The 19,897-nt window shown below is 59.9% G+C and overlaps 1 protein-coding gene and 1 long non-coding RNA gene across 3 annotated transcripts; one reads left to right on the top strand and one right to left on the bottom strand.

The window, feature by feature from the left end:
- Positions 1–2,360: 2,360 nt before the first annotated feature.
- Positions 2,361–14,849, bottom strand: MEX3D (mex-3 RNA binding family member D). Of its 2 annotated transcripts, none has more exons than XM_021528233.3 (2): positions 14,384–14,849; positions 2,361–4,692 (listed from the first exon to the last, which is right to left on the bottom strand). In XM_021528233.3, exons 1-2 carry the CDS (start codon positions 14,841–14,843, stop codon positions 3,443–3,445), a joined length of 1,710 nt encoding a protein of 569 aa, XP_021383908.2. In that variant the 5' UTR covers positions 14,844–14,849; the 3' UTR covers positions 2,361–3,442. The 2 variants fall into 2 exon arrangements, with proteins under 2 accessions (XP_021383908.2, XP_085418765.1); XM_085562639.1 differs by lacking the exon at positions 14,384–14,849 and adding an exon at positions 11,050–14,344.
- A 637-nt stretch (positions 14,850–15,486) lies between these two features.
- LOC146765070 (uncharacterized) lies at positions 15,487–19,516 on the top strand. Its single transcript, XR_014950301.1, has 2 exons — positions 15,487–16,878; positions 17,014–19,516. It is a non-coding gene; the product is annotated as an uncharacterized LOC146765070 (long non-coding RNA).
- The last annotated feature ends 381 nt before the right edge of the window (positions 19,517–19,897 follow it).

Genomic DNA, 19,897 nt, shown 5'->3' with positions numbered 1-19,897 from the left:
CCGTGGACAGTTTTTATAGATTCTGCAATTAGCATATCTGACAAGAACCCTCCAATTAGAAATCCCTGCTGAAGTCATTCCCAGTTCCAGCACCTTGGAGGCTCCTCCCTTAGGATAAGATCCCTGTTTACAAAAGTGTGTCTTGGAAAGCTGGTTCCAACCTTGGCTTCTAAGTAAAATCAAGATATCACAGGTGTTGGTATTTTTGGTTCTTTTCTGCCTGGATTAGGTCTGGGATTGGAAGCGTTTGTGATGGTATTCTGTGTTTGGACTCAGATGTTTATTATTTCTTATCTATATTACAGTTTTGTAAGTTGTGAATTCTACAGTATTTCATTAACAAGCTATAAAATCGTTCTGTATTTCTATGAGATCTTTTAGGAAAAAGTATCTAATTAAGAAATGACACTTAAATTTTTACTTTTTTATTTTTACTTTTAATCTAATAACTAATCACCTATGTGGACTTTTCTGTCTACTTACAAAATGCCACCCAAACCCATGGAGAAGAAGGTGAAGAAGAAGGACTAGCTACTGTCTTAAAACTTCTATCTTAGTTCTGTATATATTACTATATTTTAATACTTTAAACTCTAAGTTTTCTATCACGTGACATTACACATTTCTATTTAAACTACACACTCATAATCTTAGTTCTGCCATTCAATTTTGGAAGCCTCCTCCACAGCCTCAGATCAAATGCAGTGTTCTCTTGAGGGTCTGTGCCTTTCAACACAGAAAGTCTGAATTTCTCAGTATCCAGGGGTTCCAGCACACAGGGACCCTGGAAGTTTTGTCTTTCTGCTTGGGAAAAGCGTGAAACTATGCTACGACATGAAGCTACAAAGCAACAGCTACATGTGCAGAGGATACAGAGAGTATATAAAAGCAAAAAAGGGGAAACCCAAAAGGGCATCACTCCCCCTGCCCCGCCTGTGCCCTTTAATTAGCCGTTAATTGCCGCTAATTGGAGGGGGAGGGGATTATGTTCCCTGCCCTGGGGGTGCTGGGGCTGCACCCCCGATTCGGGACAAGCCAAGGGTCCCTGTGCACCCCGGCACCCCAACGTGGGACACCCCAAACTCTCAGCCCCCTCCCACCTGGGACACCCCAAAATCCCATCAAGGCCAGCCAAAGACCTCTCCTGTTTAGGGTACCCCAGAACCGTCCTCTTCGGAGGGCACCCGGGGCGCTCCGGGTCCCTCGTGCGGGCACCCCAAGGACCCGGCACGGCCCCGCTCCCCTCACGGAGGGACGGGCGGCGGCACGGCCCCGGTGTGCCCCCGGTGTCCCGGTGCCCTGGGCTGGCCCTGCCCGTGTCCCACAGCCCTGTCCCCCTGCCCGTGTCCCAGCCCGTGTCCCACAGCCCTGTCCCCCTGCCCGTGTCCCACAGCCCTGTCCCCACAGCCCTGTCCCCCTGCCCTGTCCCCACAGCCCTGTCCCCCTGCCCGTGTGCCCCAGCAGGGCCCGGCTGTCCCCACACGCTGAGGGGCCCTGCAGGGCCAGACCCAAACCCTGGGGCCGGGTGCCACATGAGGGGGGACAGAGCTGGGGACACAGGGACAACTGGGTGTCCCAGTGAGTGAGGGATGACGAGCATGGACAATGGTTTGGGGGAAGGGACCTTAAATCCACCCCATCCCAGCCCTGCCATGGCAGGGACACCTCCCACTGTCCCAGGCTGCTCCCAGCCCTGTCCAGCCTGGCCTTGGGCACTGCCAGGGATCCAGGGTGGGCACCCTGTGCCAGGGCCTGCCCACCCTGCCAGGAACAATTCCTGCCCAATCTCCCATCCAGCCCTGCCCTCTGGCACTGGGAGCCATTCCCTGTGTCCTGTCCCTCCATCCTTGTCCCCAGTCCCTCTCCAGCTCTCCTGGAGCCCCTTCAGGCCCTGCCAGGGGCTCTGAGCTCTCCCTGGAGCTTCTCCTCTCCAGGGGAGCACCCCCAGCTCTCCCAGCCTGGCTCCATGGCAGAGGGGCTCCAGCCCTGGCAGCATCTCCGTGGCTCCTCTGGCCTGGCTCCAGCAGCTCCACGTCCTCCTGCTGCTGTTCCCCAGGCTGGCGCAGCTCTGCAGGTGGGGTCTCACCTGAGCGGGGCAGAGGGGCAGAATCCCCCCTCCCCTGCTGCCCACGGGCATGGATGCATTTTGGGACGGGGAGCAGGAGCATCTGTGGGGACAAGAAGTCCAGAGCCAGAGCAGCGTCACCCAGCCTGGACAAGGACAAACCCACCTGTGGGAGGTGGCAGATGTCCCCACAGCTCCTGCTCCTGCCCCCAGGCTGGCACCTTTCCCTGGGCCCAAGGAAATGGGAACAGGTACCAGGAGGCTCCAGGCAGGGAGACACTGGTTAGCACAAGGATTCATATATAGTAAAAAGTCTTTATTAAGAAGGCTTTGAAGTCAAAAAATAAAACTCTTGATACAATTTTCATAACCGTCAAGTCAGCTCAGCAAATATATAATCAGTACTTTAGCCATGTAAGGTTAAAGGTCCGTTATTTTCTTTTTAAAATAAAATATATTTTAGTTTTTAAAATTTATTCAATAAAGTACATATTTTCCTATAAATTCCCTACATATACATAAAGAGGTAAAAAAAAAAAAAACAAAAACAAAGAAACAAAAAAAAAAAGCCCAAACCCAGCCAAAGAACAAAAACAAAACCAAAATACGGCCCAAAAAAACCCCACAAATTAATCCCAAAATAAAATGGAGATAGAAATCTGTCTGGTTTTTGTGACATGGTGTGTTAACTGTGCCCCCTCCATTTAACGACCTCCTGATCTCACATCATACACTTTTGGGAAGTTTTCACATTGGCAAAATACAAGATACACCTGCATTACAAAGAAAAAAAAAAAATTACAGAACCACTGAGAATCATCCCCCCCCCCAAAAAAAAAAAAAAAAGAAAAAAAGAAAAACCCTACATATAAAAAGAACCACAAAGAAAATTATTATAATAATAATATAATGATTTTAAAAAAATAAAAGACAACCCTTGTGTGTCCTAAAATAAAAAGTGCAACCGGACCTTTTCTTTCTGGTTATTTCAGTTTGCAAACGGAATACTGGTATTTGGGAAGGACTGGTGGAGAACAGCCGGGCTCCCTCCCCAGCCCCACAGCCAGGTGAAGAGTTAAAGCTATTCTGTAAACATCGGAGTTTCCTCCTCGCGGAATTCACGCCCCTCTTTCCTCATCCTCATCTTCTTCTTCTTCTTCGGCCCCTTCTCCCCACCCTCCCGACCCCCCGCATTCGGCCTCCCCCCGCCCCGCCGTGCCCTCTGCGCCTCTCCAGCCGCGCCGCCGCCTCTCCCCCCTCCCCGCCCCGTGCGCCCATCGCATCTGGTATTAAATAAAAAGCTCCATTTCAACAGTAGAAAGTCCTTACAACGCCGCGGTGTTGGGGTGGAGGGGGGCTGCCGGGCGAGCCCCCGGGCTAGGAGAAGATGTGGATGGCTTGGGTGGCGGGCACGTGGCACGCGGGGCACTGCGGCTGCGCCCGGCCGCAGATGCGCAGGGCGCACTCCATGCAGAACAGGTTGTGGCCGCAGGGCACCAGCGCGGCCATCACCTCGCTCTCCAGGCACACCATGCACTCCCGGGAGCTCTTGCGGTGCCCGTCCGAGCTGCTCGAGTCGGTGGGCGAGCCCGAGGCGGCCGAGATGCTGCCGGGCAGCGAGGAGGAGGAGGAGTAGCCGGTGCTGTTGGAGAAGGAGGAGAGCGAGCCCTGGGCGGGCAGCCAGGCCAGGGCGCCGGCGGGGTCGCTGGGGATGCGGCGTGCCGAGGGGTGCTCCAGCCCCGCCGCCCCGCTCTCGGGCAGGGTGGGCGAGTGGCGCGGCGTGGCCGGGCCGCTGTTGCGTCTCTGCGAGCTGTTGATGGAGGAGCAGCTGCTGAAGGCTTGCAGGGGGTTGCCCGAGCGCTCGAAGGGCGACCAGATGGTGGTGGTGGGCGTGGTGAGGTCGAGGGCCAAGAAGTCGAAGCCGAAGTCGCACTCGTCGGAGCCCAGCGGGGCCGGGGGCTCGCTGAAGGTGCTGTAGGGGCTGGTGGGGCTGGCGGCCGCCACGCGCCCGCTGTAGAAGGACTCGGTGGAGCCGCTGCCCAGGGAGCTCAGGCTGTCGTTGCGCAGCGCGGCCGAGGGGCGCTGGGCGGGGTGGGGGGCCTTGGCCCACGGCGCCGCGCCGCCCTGCAGGTCGAGGCAGACGTCGGTGCCGTTGGAGTGGAAGTCGTTGTCGGCGTTGACGTCGATGAAGGAGCCTGTCCTCATGGTGATGTGCGCCTCGATCTCCTCCCGCGCCCGGTCCACGTTCTCGGGCATGCCCGTCACCTCGAACACGGGCTCCTTGTCCCGGCTGGGCGTCACGATGTAGGTGTGCGTCTGCTGCTGGATGCGCTTGATGGTGGCTCCCTTGGGTCCCACCACCAGCCCCACCACGCGGTAGGGGACCCTCACCTGGATGGTGGTCTGGCCTGGCAGGTTGGGGGGCCCCTGCATGGCCCCCGTCAGCCCGTTGACTTTGTTGCGCGTGGCCCGGATCATGGAGAAGTGCTCGGCGGCCGAGAGGATCTCCCGCTTGGCCATCTCCACGTCCTCCTTCCTGCCAGTGACGATGAACACCGGCTCCTCGCCCCTGACCGGTGTCTTGATGTACGTGTTGGTCTTGGCACGCAGGGCTTTGATTTTGCAGCCTGCAGGGCAAGGAGAAGGGGGAAAAATGACACATCAACGCTGGGGCCTGACGGTGACCCTCTGCTCACCCAGGATGGGGACACAATGGACCAGCAGGAACCAGCAGGTCCTGCTAGTCTGCACCTGCAGCATGGACACCCTTAGAGAGAGGGATCCCTCCTGCCTCCAAGGCTGAGGGGGGCTCATGGCTCACTGCAGGGGGGCTGCCCTGGCTTCTCCTGGCTCCTGGCACTGTTCTGACCCTCACAGGTTGGGGATCAGCAGGATGCAGCCTGCAGCCCTGCTCCAGAGGGCTGGGACAGGCATGGGCAGAGGTGCCAGGGCAGGCAGCCATAGGGCACCCGAGCAGGTGAGAAGCTGGATTCACTCCAGAGGTGTGTAAGGAGGTACAAAGAGAAAAAAGATGCCAAGATGGAAAAGAAGGAAAAGGCTGTTTGGATCTTGCAGGAATCCTGACGCCTCTGAGCCAGCAGCTGAACCTGAGGAACAGCCCTGGATGCCCTCCTGGAGGGACAAGGGAGCTGGACCTTCCCCAGGTGCAGGACACAGCCACCCCTCCCCTCCTTGTCCCACGGGAGGGATCCCCCGTGCCTGGGCTGGGGCAGGGGTGCTCCCAGGCCTCCTGCTCTCCCTGTTCTGGAAAGTCCTGCTTCCCCTGCAGGAGGAACGTGATTCAGCAGGCAGAGCTGCCCACGGCCGGCTGTGGGATTGCGAGATGGGGCTGCAGCTCTGCTCGGCCCCATCCAGCCCTGGGCACGGCCCTGCCCCGGCCCAGCTGGGCTCTGGCTGTGGGTCCTGGCAGCATCGTGCAGCCAAAGGCTCCGGCTCTCCTCAGGGGCTGCAAAAGGCTCCAGCTCTCCTCCAGGGCCACTCTGCTCTGCTCCACTGAGGAGCAGTCTGTGCCTGCCAGCCCAGCCCCACTCCCTGCACCCCCAGCCCTAATTGCATCCACTCGTAATTAAGTCCCCGTGAACCAGGCACAGCACAACCAAGCTGAGGTCAGCGACCACTGGCACACAGCGGTGAGTGACCCCCGTGCCCTCCCACCCCTGAGCTTTGCAGGGTGTCCAGCACAAAGCTGGGAGCCCGCAGGGATGGAGGGTGCTCCACTGGAGCCCTGGGCTTGGCCCTGGCCATGGCAAGCGCTGCTGCAGATCCCTGTGGATAAACAGCTCGGCTCCTCTGGGCACAGCCAGGCAGCTGCAAGTGCCTGGCTGGCTCAGGGCACTCCTTCCCCTCCTCCTCTTCCCAGACGCTCCCTGAGGAAGGGCAGGGCTGCTCTTCCAGCTGTGAGGCTGGAGAAGGAAAGGCCGAGAAGGCTGAAGGGCCTCAGCACATGAAAGATGCACAGCTGCTGGAGAGAGTCCAGAGATGCTGCAAGGGCTGGAGCCCCTCTGCCATGGAGCCAGGCTGGGAGAGCTGGGGGTGCTCCCCTGGAGAGGAGAAGCTCCAGGGAGAGCTCAGAGCCCCTGGCAGGGCCTGAAGGGGCTCCAGGAGAGCTGGAGAGGGACTGGGCACAAGACATGGAGAGACAGGACACAGGGAATGGCTCCCACTGTCAGAGGGCAGGAATGGATGGGAGATTGGGCAGGAATTGTTCCCTGGCAGGGTGGGAGAATTGGGGTTCTGTAGCCAGGTTTTGGAAGCAGCGAGGTTACAGGGCTCCTGTTACAGGGCTGGTTCCTGTGAGCACCTGCCAGAAGCTTCCCGTGTCTCCACAGAGCCAATTCGAGCCAGCTCCAGGATGGATCTGGCACTGGCCAAGGCCCAGCCCAGCAAAGATGGTAGGGACACTTTGGAACCATGGATTTAGGAAGGAAAAAAGGTCTTGAGCAGCTGTAATTGGGTCTAGAGAAGAGCAGGGTTAGAACATGTGAGAGAAACATCTCTGCAGACAGACACCCAGGGCAGGGGGGAGGAGGGGCAGGAGCTGAGATTCCCCTGCGGCCTCTGGGGAAAACCATGGTGAAGGCCATGGGAGTCACAGGGGTGCAGATGCACCTGCAGCCCCAGGAGGAGCCCACACGGAGCAGGGGCACGCCCAAAGAAGGCTCTGAGCCTGTGGGAAGCCTGAGCTGGAGCAGGTCCTGGCAGGGGCCTGCAGACCCCTGGAGAGAGGAGCCCACGCTGGAGCAGGTTTCCTGGAAGCACTTGTGACCCTGAGGGGACGCAGGCATGGACAGTGTGTGGAGACCTGTGTCCCATGGGAGGGACCCCACACTGGGGCAGGGGAAGGGCTCCAAATCCCCTCCCTGAGCAGCAGAGGAACAAGGTGGGATGAAGTGACTGTGATCCCCATCCCCATCTCCCTGCAGAGGGAGAGTCCCGGAAGGATGGAGGGGTAAGGGGAAGGTATTTTAAATATTTACTTCTCATGGTCCTGCTCTGATTTTATTAATAATAAATTCAGTTAGTACCCCTAAGTTGAGTCTGTTTTGCCCTTGTCCATATTGGGTGAGGGATCTTTCTCTGCCCTTATCTCAACCCATGAATTTGTTGTTGCATTTTTTTCTCTCCTGTCCACTTGTGGGGTCAGTGATGGAGGAGCTGTGGTGGGTGCCTGGAACCAGCCAGACTGAACCCACTCCAGTGAAACAGGGTGCCCAGAGCAGCTGTGGCTGCTCCATGCCTGGCACTGCCCAAGGCCAGGCTGGACAGGGCTTGGAGCAGCCTGGGACAATGGGAGGTGTCCCTGCCACGGCAGGGGTGGCACTGGGTGGGCTTTAACATCCCCTCCAGCCCAAACCATTCTGGGATTCTGTGACTCAGCAGGGCTGGAACGGTACAAGAAGCTGAGTCAGGTCTGGCCCAAGCAGGTAAATCAATCCAGGCTCTCCAGCAGCACCTGAGAGCAGTGGGGAACAGGAGCTGTGCTGCTCCTGCAGCCCCAGGCGTGCTGCAATTCCAGGGCACGAAACCTCGTGGATGACAAGAAGCAAAAATCTCTCACTTCAGTGGTGTCACACTGGGTGGTGTCACAGTCAGGCTCCTCAGCACCACCGAGCCCTGGCAGGTGGATTTATGGCTGGGCACACAGTGCAGTACTGGCCCAGGGACTGGGGCAGGGCAGAGCCATCGAAGGTGACATTTACTGAGGCCATCACCATGTGCCAGCTCCTGCTGGGCTGTGCCGGGAGAGGCACCTGCAACTCCCACATTCCCCTCCTGCATTTATCCTGGTGCCTGCTGTAGGATCTGCCCCAGCTCCACTGCTGGGCAGTCCAGGACAAGCCCAGGGCAGTGGGATGAGGCTCTGCTGTGCCTCCCATGGGCCGCAGCCACATGCCCAAGGTCCCAAAGTCACCCTTTGCAGCATCACAGAAACATGGAACAGATCAGCTTGGAAGGGACTCATGAGGATGGAGCCCAGCCCCTGTCCCTGCCCAGACCCCCCAACAGCCCCACCCTGAGCAGCCCTGAGAGCGCTGTCCAAACGCTCCTGCAGCTCCGAGACCATTCCCTGGGGAGCCTGGGCAGTGCCAGCACCCTCAGGGGGAAGAACCTTCCCCTGAGCTCCACCCCAACCATCATCAAGTGGCAGTTTCAGGATGCAAAGCCACTGGCAGCTCCAGGAGCTGCACGCAGCAGCCACTCAGGAGCCACATCCCAAAGGGGTCGTGGCCCAGTGGGGCTCCTTCTCACCCACGCCATCACACCAGCAGCACCACTGGCACCCAAATGATGCCATGGCAGCACTAAAGAGAGGAAGAATTTGGCTGCTCCTCTGAGCTCTTCGCAGGGACCAAGCCAGAAACCTTGGACAGAAATCAAAGGGTCCCTGGCTTGGCCAGTTCCACCCTCTTCAAACCAGCAGCACAGGAAAAATGCCCCCAGCCCGTGGCTGCTGGATGCTGCCAGGGCCATGGATGGCACCAAACACAGCTGGGGTGGGAGGTGGGTTTGCCAGGGGAGGGGTAGGGGAGGAGCATGGCAGCTCTGGGAGGGTGGGGTGTGGGGTCACCCCGCCTGCCCCAGAAGCAGAGCAGGAAACGCTGGCCAGGGAGGCACGGCCTGAGGCCGTGTGCTGGCACCAGCACCAGGAGCTGCGCCTGCCAGGAGCAGAGCAGCACCGGGACACACCAAGGGACCCAGCCTGGGACACCAAGGGACAGTTTTACCCGTCCCCAGGTCCAAACTCCTCCCGAGACATCCCCAGGCAAAGGTCCCAAGCCCAGAGCAGGCAGGATGGGCAGGATGAGCAGCTGGGCTGGGGGAACTGGGCAGTGTTTAACACTGGCTCTGGGACACCGGGGCCTGCTGACACAGGCTCCCAGCAGGGCAGCCCTGCAGCCCTGAGGTGGCTGGGCCAGGGCTGCCCCTGCTCCTGCTCAGGATGGGGGGAGGGCACCTCATGGCTGAGCCCCCCAGAGCCAGATGGACTTGAGCTGCAAGCTGGGGTTTAACCAGCAACTGCAGCTGGGGGAATCATGGCATGGCTTGGGCTGGAAAGCACCTCAGAGTTGATCTTGTTCCAGCCCTGCCATGGCAGGGACACCTCCCACTGTCCCAGGCTGCTCCCAGCCCTGTCCAGCCTGGCCCTGGGCACTGCCAGGGATCCAGGGTGGGCACCCTGTGCCAGGGCCTGCCCACCCTGCCAGGGAACAATTCCTGCCCAATCTCCCAACCAGCCCTGCCCTCTGGCACTGGGAGCCATTCCCTGTGTCCTGTCCCTCCAGGCCTTGTCCCCAGTCCCTCTCCAGCTCTCCTGGAGCCCCTTCAGGCCCTGCCAGGGGCTCTGAGCTCTCCCTGGAGCTTCTCCTCTCCAGGGGAGCCCCCCCAGCTCTCCCAGCCTGGCTCCATGGCAGAGGGGCTCCAGCCCTTGCAGCATCTCCGTGGCTCCTCTGGCCTGGCTCCAGCAGCTCCACATCTTTCTTGTACTTGGAATGATCTGGACCAGCACAAGACACTTCAGATGAGCCCCTGCAAACCTCCACCCCAGCACACTGTGCTCCATCCTGGATGGCCACATCCCTGAAGCTGCTGCAGGATCAGGGTCATGCCCCAGGGGCTGTGGGAAGGACCTGGAGCTGCCTGGAAGTGCTGGTGAGCTCCCAGCCCAGGCAGTGCCACACCTCAGCCCAGCAGCAGCAGGTGGCATCCACACATTCCCCTGGCCAAGGGCTGCTGTGCAGCACCAATGGCAACAGAGCAGAACAAAGTGCCAGACTTTGCTGCAAGTCTCCACCAAAGTGGCTTTAAAGATCCAAATAAAACCAGCCCAAAACCAGAGGCAGGACAGAGGGGATAGACCCAGGGATGCTTCAACCCAAAGAGCCCTTTGTGAACACCAGAGGCCGAGAGTGCCTCTGCTGTTGCTACATCTCTCTGGTGGAGCTCTGAGTCCCCGTGGGCACAAGTTCATCCTGACCCCCATGGCCACACTCAGCTGCCAGCAAAGCCCTGCATTCCAGAGGGCTCGTCCCCCTCCAAGGGACAGCCCCTGTGCCACCACACCCACTGTGTGCAGGCACAGCCCCGTGGGGGTGAGCAGGACGCTCCCCAAACCATCTGTCTCAACTCCAGGCTCTCCTCTTTCCCCCTCTCCCCATCCCACACGGCTCCCACTGCCCTCCACTCTGCACAACTGGCCTGGCTCAACCCATCCCACCTGCCCTTGGGATGGGACATGGGTAATTTCTGACACGGAACAGAACCCCAGGGAATCCTCCCCGGGATAATCTGGTGATGGAGGCAGCACCCCAGGACAGGCAGCTGCTCTCCCTGGCCATCATCACAGAAAACTTGGCTCTTTGTGAGAAGCCCCAGACAGACCAGGGCCGAGAGCACTGCAGGAGCCCATGAAAACCAGTGCAACACTGGGAGAGAGGGCTGGGAAGGGCCTCTCCATCCTCTGTGCTCCAGTGCTGGATCCCACACAGCTCATCCCTGCCCTGATCCCAGCAGGGCCCGGGCAGCCTCTGCTCCCACATCAGGAGCCTCCTGCCCACAAGGAGGACAGAGCCAGCTCATGCCCTAGCCCAGACCACATCTCTGCTTGACCAAGGAGATCTGTGCTGGCAGTGCCCAGCTCTGAGCTGGTAAACTCCAAAAAGCACCAGCAGAGCTTTTCTGGAGGAGCTTCTGATGGCACCAGGCAGGAGGGTGGTGTCTGTCACAAACTCAGGAACCCTCTGGTGCCTCACTCATGGCTCTTCCTCTTCCCCAGCTCTGCAGCATCTCGTGGCCTCTGATCCAGAGTTCTGAGCTCCCAGTCCCCTTTGTTACCAGCACAGAAGCCAGAAAATGCTGCACCTCCATCACAGCCTCTCTCCCCTTGCCGAGTGCTCCTTCCCAACTCTGCACACAGCAACGAGCTCATCCCTGCAGCCCTGCTGCAGGAAGCCAGCACATCACACCTTGGCTTCTTCTCCAGACACAGAAGAGTGGGGCAGGGAGGCTGGGCTCCTCTCCTCGGGACACAGTGTGCAGCCAGTGCCAGCTCTCAGATGTACAGGCAGATCCTTCAGCAACCACATCCATCTGTGTGACCAAGCTCAGGAGTTCCCAGCTCTGCTACGACCCAGCTGGGAGGAGGCAGCCAGGAAGATGTGCCAGGTGCCTCCAGGAACGGCACCTGGGCAGGAGACAACAGAGAGCAGCAGCCCAGGGCTCCAAATGAGAGGATTCCTTGCACCCCTGTGACCCACGGCGAGGTTACAGGTGCCCAGGCTGGCCCAGAGGGGCCCGTGGTCACCCTGCAACCCTCTCAGCACTGGAATGCCAGCCACACTCCAGCAGTGAGGACAGGTGCCAATGTGCCATCCTTCCCTGGATTTACCCTCCGAGCATCCCAGCATCTTCTATAAACAGCAGCTTTCCTTCTGTAGAGCTGTGACAGTCCCTGAGTGTCACAGATGGGGAGAGGGAGCTGTGGCTCCATCCCATGGGGGGCACCTGGTGGGGAAGGGAAGAGCAGACACTGCTGGAAATGCCCCTCCAGAGCTGGCACAGCAGGAATCCACAGCAGCACGGAGCCCAGGTGCCAGAGTCAGGGCAGCTCCAACACCTGCCCCGTGCTCCTGCTGATTCCTGTTATCCCCAAGGCTCTCTCTGCTGGATAGCAAGAGGAGCCCACGCTGCTCCAGTCGGTGCCACAGCACTTTTTGGAGATGGTCCCTCCCACAGCAGGAGTCATGACCAGGCTGGCAGCAAAGGCACAGCCAGGGAATCCCACCAGACCCGTGTGGGCAGAGGGGAGAGGAGCCACAGATCCCAGCAGGCAGATGCTGCTCCGTGGTGGCACCGATGCCAATCTGGACATGGGCTCATGACAAATGCTCCTCCAGCTCAGGGAAGAAAACACCAATTTGATTTAGAGAACAAGGATTTACCTGATGGGCTGCTGCTGCTCCTTTGTGAAAGGGTTAAATCAGGGCATCTGAAGGAGAGAAACTGAAGAAAAGAAGCAGGAGAAGTTGTGTCCACCTGCCTGTGTCCCATCTCAGCCAGCACAGGACACCCATGTGCTGGTCCTGGCTGCCAGCACCTCCCTGGTCCCCACTTGCCACAGCAGCCAGGTCTGGGCAAAGCAGGACAGGTCCCCAAGAGCCCCAAGGTGTGTGGAGAGATCCTGAGCCTTGTCCCAGCTCCAGCCCCTTCCAGGGCACCCGAGGTACACATCTTCATCCCTTCCTATGTTTCAGGCGTGGTGGCACCACGAATTTCTGCTCTCTGGATCACAACCAGGCTGGGCAGTGGGGAAAAGACAAGAGAGACAGGGGCACGGCCTGGTGACCCAACCCAGCCCTGCAGTGTCACCAGCAGGGCACATTTTGTCACCACGATGATGATGGTCCAGCCGAACACCCCAAGGCTCAGCTCTACAGCCAGACCTCACTGCCACAGGGCTCCCAAAACCGAGGGAGACTCGCAGGGGGGCTCTGGGAACCACGTCTGGAGGGAGAGCAGCACAGGATGAGTGAGAAGGGCTCTGCTCGGTGTGAGCCCTGAGGAATAAGCTCGGTATTGCTCAAGCTACACCTGAGCATCCTTGCTGTAATCCAGCTGCCAGCAGCACGGAGAACATCTGGAGCACAAGAACACTGCTGCCAGCCCTGAGGGTGCCGAGTGCCCCTCCTCGACAAAAACCCAGCACAGGGCCAGCACACTGCATCCCGGCAGGCCAGGGGCAGGAGAGGGGCAGGAAACACGAAGGGAAAGCCCTGGAGAGGGCTGCTCCTGCCCATGGGCTGGGGCTGCAGGCTGGCCCCAGGTCACCCCCAGGCCCACACGGTGCCCCTCCAGCACCCCTCCTCGAGCCAATATAACAATTCCTTCGGCAGTATTTTCTTTTTTTGCGTAAGTTTCACGAGCCCACGAAGCTTAGCGAGCACCCAAACTCCACCAAGGTGTTTGGGCAGGTACCTAGCTGTACCCCAAACTCCTCGGGGCGCCGGAGGGGCAGCACCGGGGTCTCACCGAAAACACCCAGGGCAAGGAAGGCACCGACCGGCAGCTCCCGGGCCAAAGGCAGCCACTCCCCGCAGAACCAGCGGGCTCCCAGCACAGCCCAGCCCCGGCACTGGTTGTGTTCCACGCCGCCGCACCCCGCGGCTCGGCCACCAAATCCAGGTCTGATCCAGCCCGGAGGAGGAGGAAGAGGAGGAGAGGAGGAGGAGGAGGAGAATCCCCGGGAGCAGGGCGCGGTGCCACGCTCCGCTGCCCGGCTCTGCCCGCCGCTGGCGGGGCCCGGCGGGGTCCGGCGGCCCGGGGGGAGCCCCGGCCGGGGCACCGGGACCGCCGAGGGGTGCACGGAAAGTTGGGAGGCCGGGAAGCGGGGCCGGCTGGGAGGCAGCGCAGGCCAATGGGAAGCGCAGAGCATGATGTCACCGCGCTCATCACAGCATGGCTCTGGCTAACAAAGAGAACAATGAGGCTGCCCAGTTCCCCGCTTCCCCCCGGGAAAAAAAGCCCCCCGACCCCCGGCCCGCAGCCCCCCGGGCAGGGAGGGCTGGGAGCCGCCGGGCGGCGGCGGGGCTGGGGTGCCAGACCCCACAAGGGCGAAACACCCGGAGGTCACGCTCCCTGCCAGGGGATTCCTGCCGGGATCCCTGCGGGCAGCAGCAGCTCCCTTCCTTTCCCTTTCTTTCCTTACGTCCTCCGCCCGGGGTCTCTTCTTTTTGATTTTTCAAGGTGAAAGTTTGGTTTATTTGGTACGTCCTGGAGACAAAGCCCACTCCAGGCACACCCACCCGGCGGGGGCTGGGGCGTCCCTTTGTGACAGGTGGGTGCGAGCGGCTCCTCGGCCGCCTACAAACGAGCGGGTTAAATGACCATTTATATCGGATTTATCAGTAAGATTTGTAAACGGAGTCTGAGATAAGCGGCACCGTTTACACGGCGGGTCTGAGATACGGGGCTGGAGGGGAGGGGGCAGAGGCACAACTACAATGAAAGCAAAGCTCTCGCCTCGCCCCGTGTCCTGGCAGCTCCCACGGGCTCGCGTGGCTCCCGGGAACTTTCCGTGGGCAGCCGGCATTATCCCACCCGGGCCGATGGAGTTTAATTGCTATTTCCAGGCAGTCCGCTGCGACCGATGCGGAGCGCGGCTCCCGGGACCCGCGGCCGACTTTCGGGGCCGCGGGATGTGTCGCCGTTAAGTTTCCGCCTCCGCGGAGACAAAGCCCCGAAAGTGCCCCCGATCGCGGCGAGGAGGGTCCCGCGTCCCGCCGCGTCCCCGCGCCGCGTTACCTTGCCGGCCCACGATCTCGGCGACGTGCTCGGAGCTGGGCACGGGCACGCACTCGGTCATGTTCACGCTCTTCTTCCTGCTCGCCGGCGGCTCGGGCAGCAGCGCGGGCGGCCCCAGCGGCGGGGCCAGGCTGCCGAAGGCGCCCGCGGCCGGGGCGGGGGCCGGCCCCGGGGAGCCGCCGCCGCCGCGCTCCCGCTCCCTTAGGCCGCCCGGCCCCGCGCCCCCCGCCGGCTCCTCCGCGCCCTCCAGCCCCAGCAGCGAGAGCTGGTCCAGGGCGAACCTCAGCGCGGCGGCTTCGCCCTGCGCCGGCGGCCCCGGCGGCCCCTCCCGCTCCCGGCCGGGCTCGGGCTCCGGCGGCGGCTCCTGCCCGGCGGGCGGCGGCGGGCTGAGCAGGGTGAGGCAGCGCGGCGGGCCGCGGGCCGGCTGCCCGGGCTCGGGCTGGTACATGGAGCCGGGCATGGCGCGGAGCGGAGCGGGCCGGGGCCGGGGCGGTGCCGCTGCCCGGGGCCGCCGCCGCCGCCTCCCTGCGCCCCCCGCCCCGCCCGGCGATGGGCCGGGCCGCGCCCGCCGCGCGCATGCGCGGCACGCCCCCGCCCTCCGGCCCGGGCCCTCCCGCCGGGGCTCCGCCCACCGGGACACGCCCTGCTGGGCCCCGCCCCCGGCGCGCGACCCGGGCGGGGCCCGGGAATTCGGGGGGTCCGAGCGGTTGGGGGGGTCCGAGAGCTTTTGGGGGGGTCCGAGAATTTGGGGGGGGATCCGAGCATTTGGGGGATCCAAGCATGAGCATTTGCGGGGGGTCCGAGCATTTGGGGGGTTCAAGCGTTTGGGGGGTCCGAGCAGCATGGAGGGGTCCGAGCATTTGGGGGGTCCGAGAATTTGGGGGGGGATCCGAGCATTTGGGGGGTCCGAGCATGAGCATTTGCGGGGGGTCGGAGCATTTGGGGGGTCGGAGCATTTGGGGGGTTCAAGCGTTTGGGGGGTCCGAGCAGCATGGAGGGGTCCGAGAGCTTTTGGGGGGGGATCCGAGCATTTGGGGGGTCCGAGCATGAGCATTTGCGGGGGGTCGGAGCATTTGGGGGGGTTCGAGCGTTTGGGGGTCCAAGCCCGAGCATTTGGGGGGGGGGGGTTCCGAGTTCCGAGCATTTGGAGGGGTCCGAGCAGCATGGAGGGGTCTGAACATTTGGGGAGGTGGGGGTGGGTCCGAGGTGGGGGGAAGGAGGCGCTGAGCATCTCAGCGGGGAGGGGAAGGGTCCAAGCATCGCTGTGGCGTTCTGAGCATCCCAGGGGAGCTCCGAACACCCCGGGAAGGATCCGAGCGTGCCCGGAGGGGTCGCCTAAGATTGCGGGGGGGGTACTGAGCAGCACAGAGACACTCCAGCATCGCAGATGTTCCGAGCATCCCGAGAGGTTCTGGATATCCGAAGGGGACCCCGAGCATCGCGGGGGGTGTCGATCATCCCGAGGGGTTGCAGCAGCCGCAGCTCAGACCGCCGCTCCCGCCGCCGGCTGCCCGGAAAGCGCCGCCGAAACCGAGGGAGGCGGGAGGGGCGGCCCGGCGGTGCCGCCGCTGCCCTCGGCAGAGACGAGCGAGCCGGTCCGTGGGTACCGCTCGGCCCCGCAGGGACCGGAGCCGCGGCAGCTCCTCCCGGTACCGGGTCCAGGCGCTCCGGGACAGAGCTACGGCACAGCCCCGCACCAGGGCTGCTGCATTCCTCCTCGCCGAGTTACTGAACTTCAGGACACATCAAATCTTTCTCCCCACCCCTTCCCCCTTGGAGCTTCTGTTTCACAGCGTTATTCCGCAGGTCCCAGAGCACTCGGGGTGGAAGGGACCATCCGGCTCCAAGCCCCAGTTTTGCTGCTCACACTCAGCAGCAGTGTCACCGGGTTCTGCCTGACAGAGCCATAAACCCCTCGGTAGCCGGGGTACCCCGAGTCCAGGGATCCCCATCACCTTCCCCACAAGGCCACCAGAGCAGGACCCCCATGCTCACTGCCAAGCAGCTGCCTCCAAACCCTTTGTCCCAGCTGGGCCAGGGCTCTCCGGGGCCCTTCTGCAGCCAGGACTTCAGAAAACCTTCCCTGAGCGTGCTGGCCCGGCCCAATCCTTCCCTGGAAAAACAGAGACCAGCTCCCAGCTCCCCCAAGACCCCACATGCCAACATTGCCGTTCCACACTCAAGTTTCATATTCTCCATTTACACATAATTGTCTTTCCCAATCACTGTCTTTGGGATTAATTCAACCCTTTGGCTTGGGATTGTTTTTAATTGCAAGAAGCACCAGTGCCTGGGCTAGAAACCCCCCCTTCAATCCACCCACTCTGTTCCCATTTCAGATCCCAGGAAACATTAACCCTTGCTTCTCCATGGCCCCAGAACAAGCCACAAGGGTCTCTGTGCTTCCAAGCTGGTGACTCTTTATGGACAGAGACATACAAATTCTGATACTTTGAAAAGGACACCTGAAACTTTTGTGGGATCTTTCCAGCAAGGTAACAGCCACCAGGCTCTGTCTCCTTAATTCTTTCCCCTCCTCTCACCTGACAACTAAATTCATCGTCTTCCAGATGCTAAAAAGTTTAATGAAAACAGTTAACAAGCTGCTTCTCCTCCTGCTTTCTCTCCAGAGGACTCAGCTGTGAACTCCCACCAGCCCTTGCCTTCTGTGGCTGTTGCAGAGAAAACTGAGTAAGTTCTGTTTTCCCCACAAAAAAGCTCAATTTCATGGAGATGTGTCCCTATCCATCCCCATTCCTGTGCTTACACAGATCCAACAGCATCAGCACAGCTCTGGGAATCCTCCCACTCCAGACCTGCCTTCTCCATGCCAGGAGCTGTTCAGAGAGCTGGCAGGCTCCAGGATTATTGCCTGGAATCCTTGATTATCCCAGCTTGGAATGGACCCTCAGGGATCCCTGTCCCTGCCCAGACCCCCCAACAGCCCACCCTGAGCAGCCCTGAGAGCGCTGTCCAAACGCTCCTGCAGCTCTGGCAGCCTCGGGGCCGGGACCATTCCCTGGGGAGCCTGGGCAGTGCCAGCACCCTCGGGGGGAAGAACCTTTCCCTGAGCTCCATGCCAAGCCCTGGCACAGCTCCATGCCAATTTTGGCATGAGGGTTTGCACCTATTGAATCTTCTCCTCCAGGGGCAGACAGAGGAAATCCAAGTTTGAGCTTGAGACATCACCCCTCACCCCCCCCCCTCCCCCCCTGCTATTTCACTTCCCAAAATATTTAACATGGTAAGTTCAAACAACTAAAAATAGTGGGGTTTCCATAACTTGAGACAGAAGGGCACAACCCCTCCTGTGTGAGCCCCTGTTGTTCCCAGATAATGGAGGAAACTCAGGCATGACCAACAGTGGCTCCGTAACTCCACCAGGCAGCCTTGAGCAACCCAAGAGGACTGCAAGGAACCTGAACGGCTCCTCAGGGATGTCCTTGCTGCAGCTCCAACACCAAACACACTCCTGGCCACCACAGGCCACCACATCAGCAGCACTGACAGTCCTGTACGTGGGCTTCCAAAACCTCCTCAGGAACTGCACTCCCAACACTGCCATTTTTGTCTCTCTGCTCTCTCAGTCCTTTTGGGAAATTTCTACATCAAGTCCAACAACACCCAGGGAAACTGCCAGTTGTTATTTTAAGCACTTTGGCAAACCTGGTTTGTAGATGTTGTGCCTCTGATCTGTTCCATTTTCAGCAGAACTAGCTCACACTTTCTTCTGAGAGTCTTACTTCCACACATGACACCAGGCAGCCTTTGGGGTTTTTTTAACCTAAGCAATTAGCAGTTCTTAAAGAGACTTGTGTCTCCCATTAACAGAGGAAATGAGTCTACAAACCAGGGAAGTTGTTCAGCATAATTCTATTTCTTTACCAAAACATGACCATGTAGAAGAACCAACTTCACTGAAGACAAGAAGAAAGAGAAGGAACTTGCTTGCTGCTTCCAAGCCCATCTGTCCAGGTGCTTCCCCATTCCCCAGCAGAAGTCATTCCCAAATGTTTGTAGCACCTGTAACAATTTGTTGTCTGACCATTAAAGTAGTGGCTGTCCCTGGATCCCTGGCACTGCCCAAGGCCAGGCTGGATGGGGCTTGGAGCAACCTGGGACAGTGGAAGGTGTCCCTGCCATGGCAGGGGTGGCACTGGGTGGGTTTTAAGGTCCTTTCCAACACAAACCATTCTGGGATTCTGTAATCTACAGAATCAAGATGTCCCCAAAAAGAACAACAGAATCCCATGTACAGACAGGGGATTCCAGAACACTGGACTGAAGCACACCAGGTGACACAGCTCATTAAGGGGCTTCCTAAACAGAGAAAAATCAACAGAAGTTCAGCAGAGCATCAGTGCCACCACAGCTCCAGCTCCCTCAGGAACAACTCTGCAGCTGCTGCAGGTCGAGTGTGCAATGGCAGAAGTGACAATATCTGAGCTAGAATATTTATTCTGCAATAGAGAGCATCCTTTGTAGATCCACTCCTAGAGATGGGATTAGTGAACACAGGCAGGGGAACCCTCCTGTTCCCCCACCAAAACCCCCCACATTTGTCATACAATCATCCCAGACTGATTTGGGTTGGAAGGGATGCTAAAGATCATCCAGTGCCAGTCCTGCCATGGCAGGGACACCTCCCACTGTCCCAGGCTGCTCCCAGCCCTGCCCAGCCTGGCCTTGGGCACTGCCAGGGATCCAGGGTGGGCACCCTGTGCCAGGGCCTGCCCACCCTGCCAGGGAACAATTCCTGCCCAATCTCCCATCCAGCCCTGCCCTCTGGCACTGGGAGCCATTCCCTGGGTCCTGTCCCTCCATCCTTGTCCCCAGTCCCTCTCCAGCTCTCCTGGAGCCCCTTCAGGCCCTGCCAGGGGCTCTGAGCTCTCCCTGGAGCTTCTCCTCTCCAGGGGAGCCCCCCCAGCTCTCCCAGCCTGGCTCCATGGCAGAGGGGCTCCAGCCCTGGCAGCATCTCCGTGGCTCCTCTGGCCTGGCTCCAGCAGCTCCACGTCCTCCTGCTGCTGTTCCCCAGGCTGGGGCAGCTCTGCAGGTGGGGTCTCACCTGAGCGGGGCAGAGGGGCAGAATCCCCCCTCCCCTGCTGCCCACGCTGGGCTCAGCCCAGCCCAGGGCGGCTCTGGGGTCAGTGCCCATGGCCGGGGCAGGCTGAGCCTCTCACCCACCAGCACCCCAACCCTCCCCCAGGGCTGCTCTCTGTATTTTACCATTTGTCTAAATCACAGCACATTAGCCAAATTCTATGAAATGGGAACCAAAATTTAGAGGAAAAAATACTTTTAAAGAACAATTATAGCTGCTCTTCTCCTCTTTAGGAGGTCAAACTCTACTTTCTGCAGTTCTCCAAGCACAGAAAGCACAGGGCTGGAGCACAGCACAGAAGAGGTGCTGCGGCTCCAAGCAGAATCACAAAAAAACCCTTACTCTGTGTGGGAAGGCTTAAGGGAATATTTCAGCACATCAGGAGCTGAATCACTGCATGTGGGTGGAGCCAG

This window comes from Lonchura striata, chromosome 28 (assembly GCF_050655825.1).
Source record: "Lonchura striata isolate lonStrDom1 chromosome 28, ASM5065582v1, whole genome shotgun sequence".
NCBI classification, from domain to species: Eukaryota; Metazoa; Chordata; class Aves; order Passeriformes; family Estrildidae; genus Lonchura; species Lonchura striata.
Note: the sequence above shows the minus strand (reverse complement) of the source record. Positions and strands in the feature narration are given on the sequence as shown.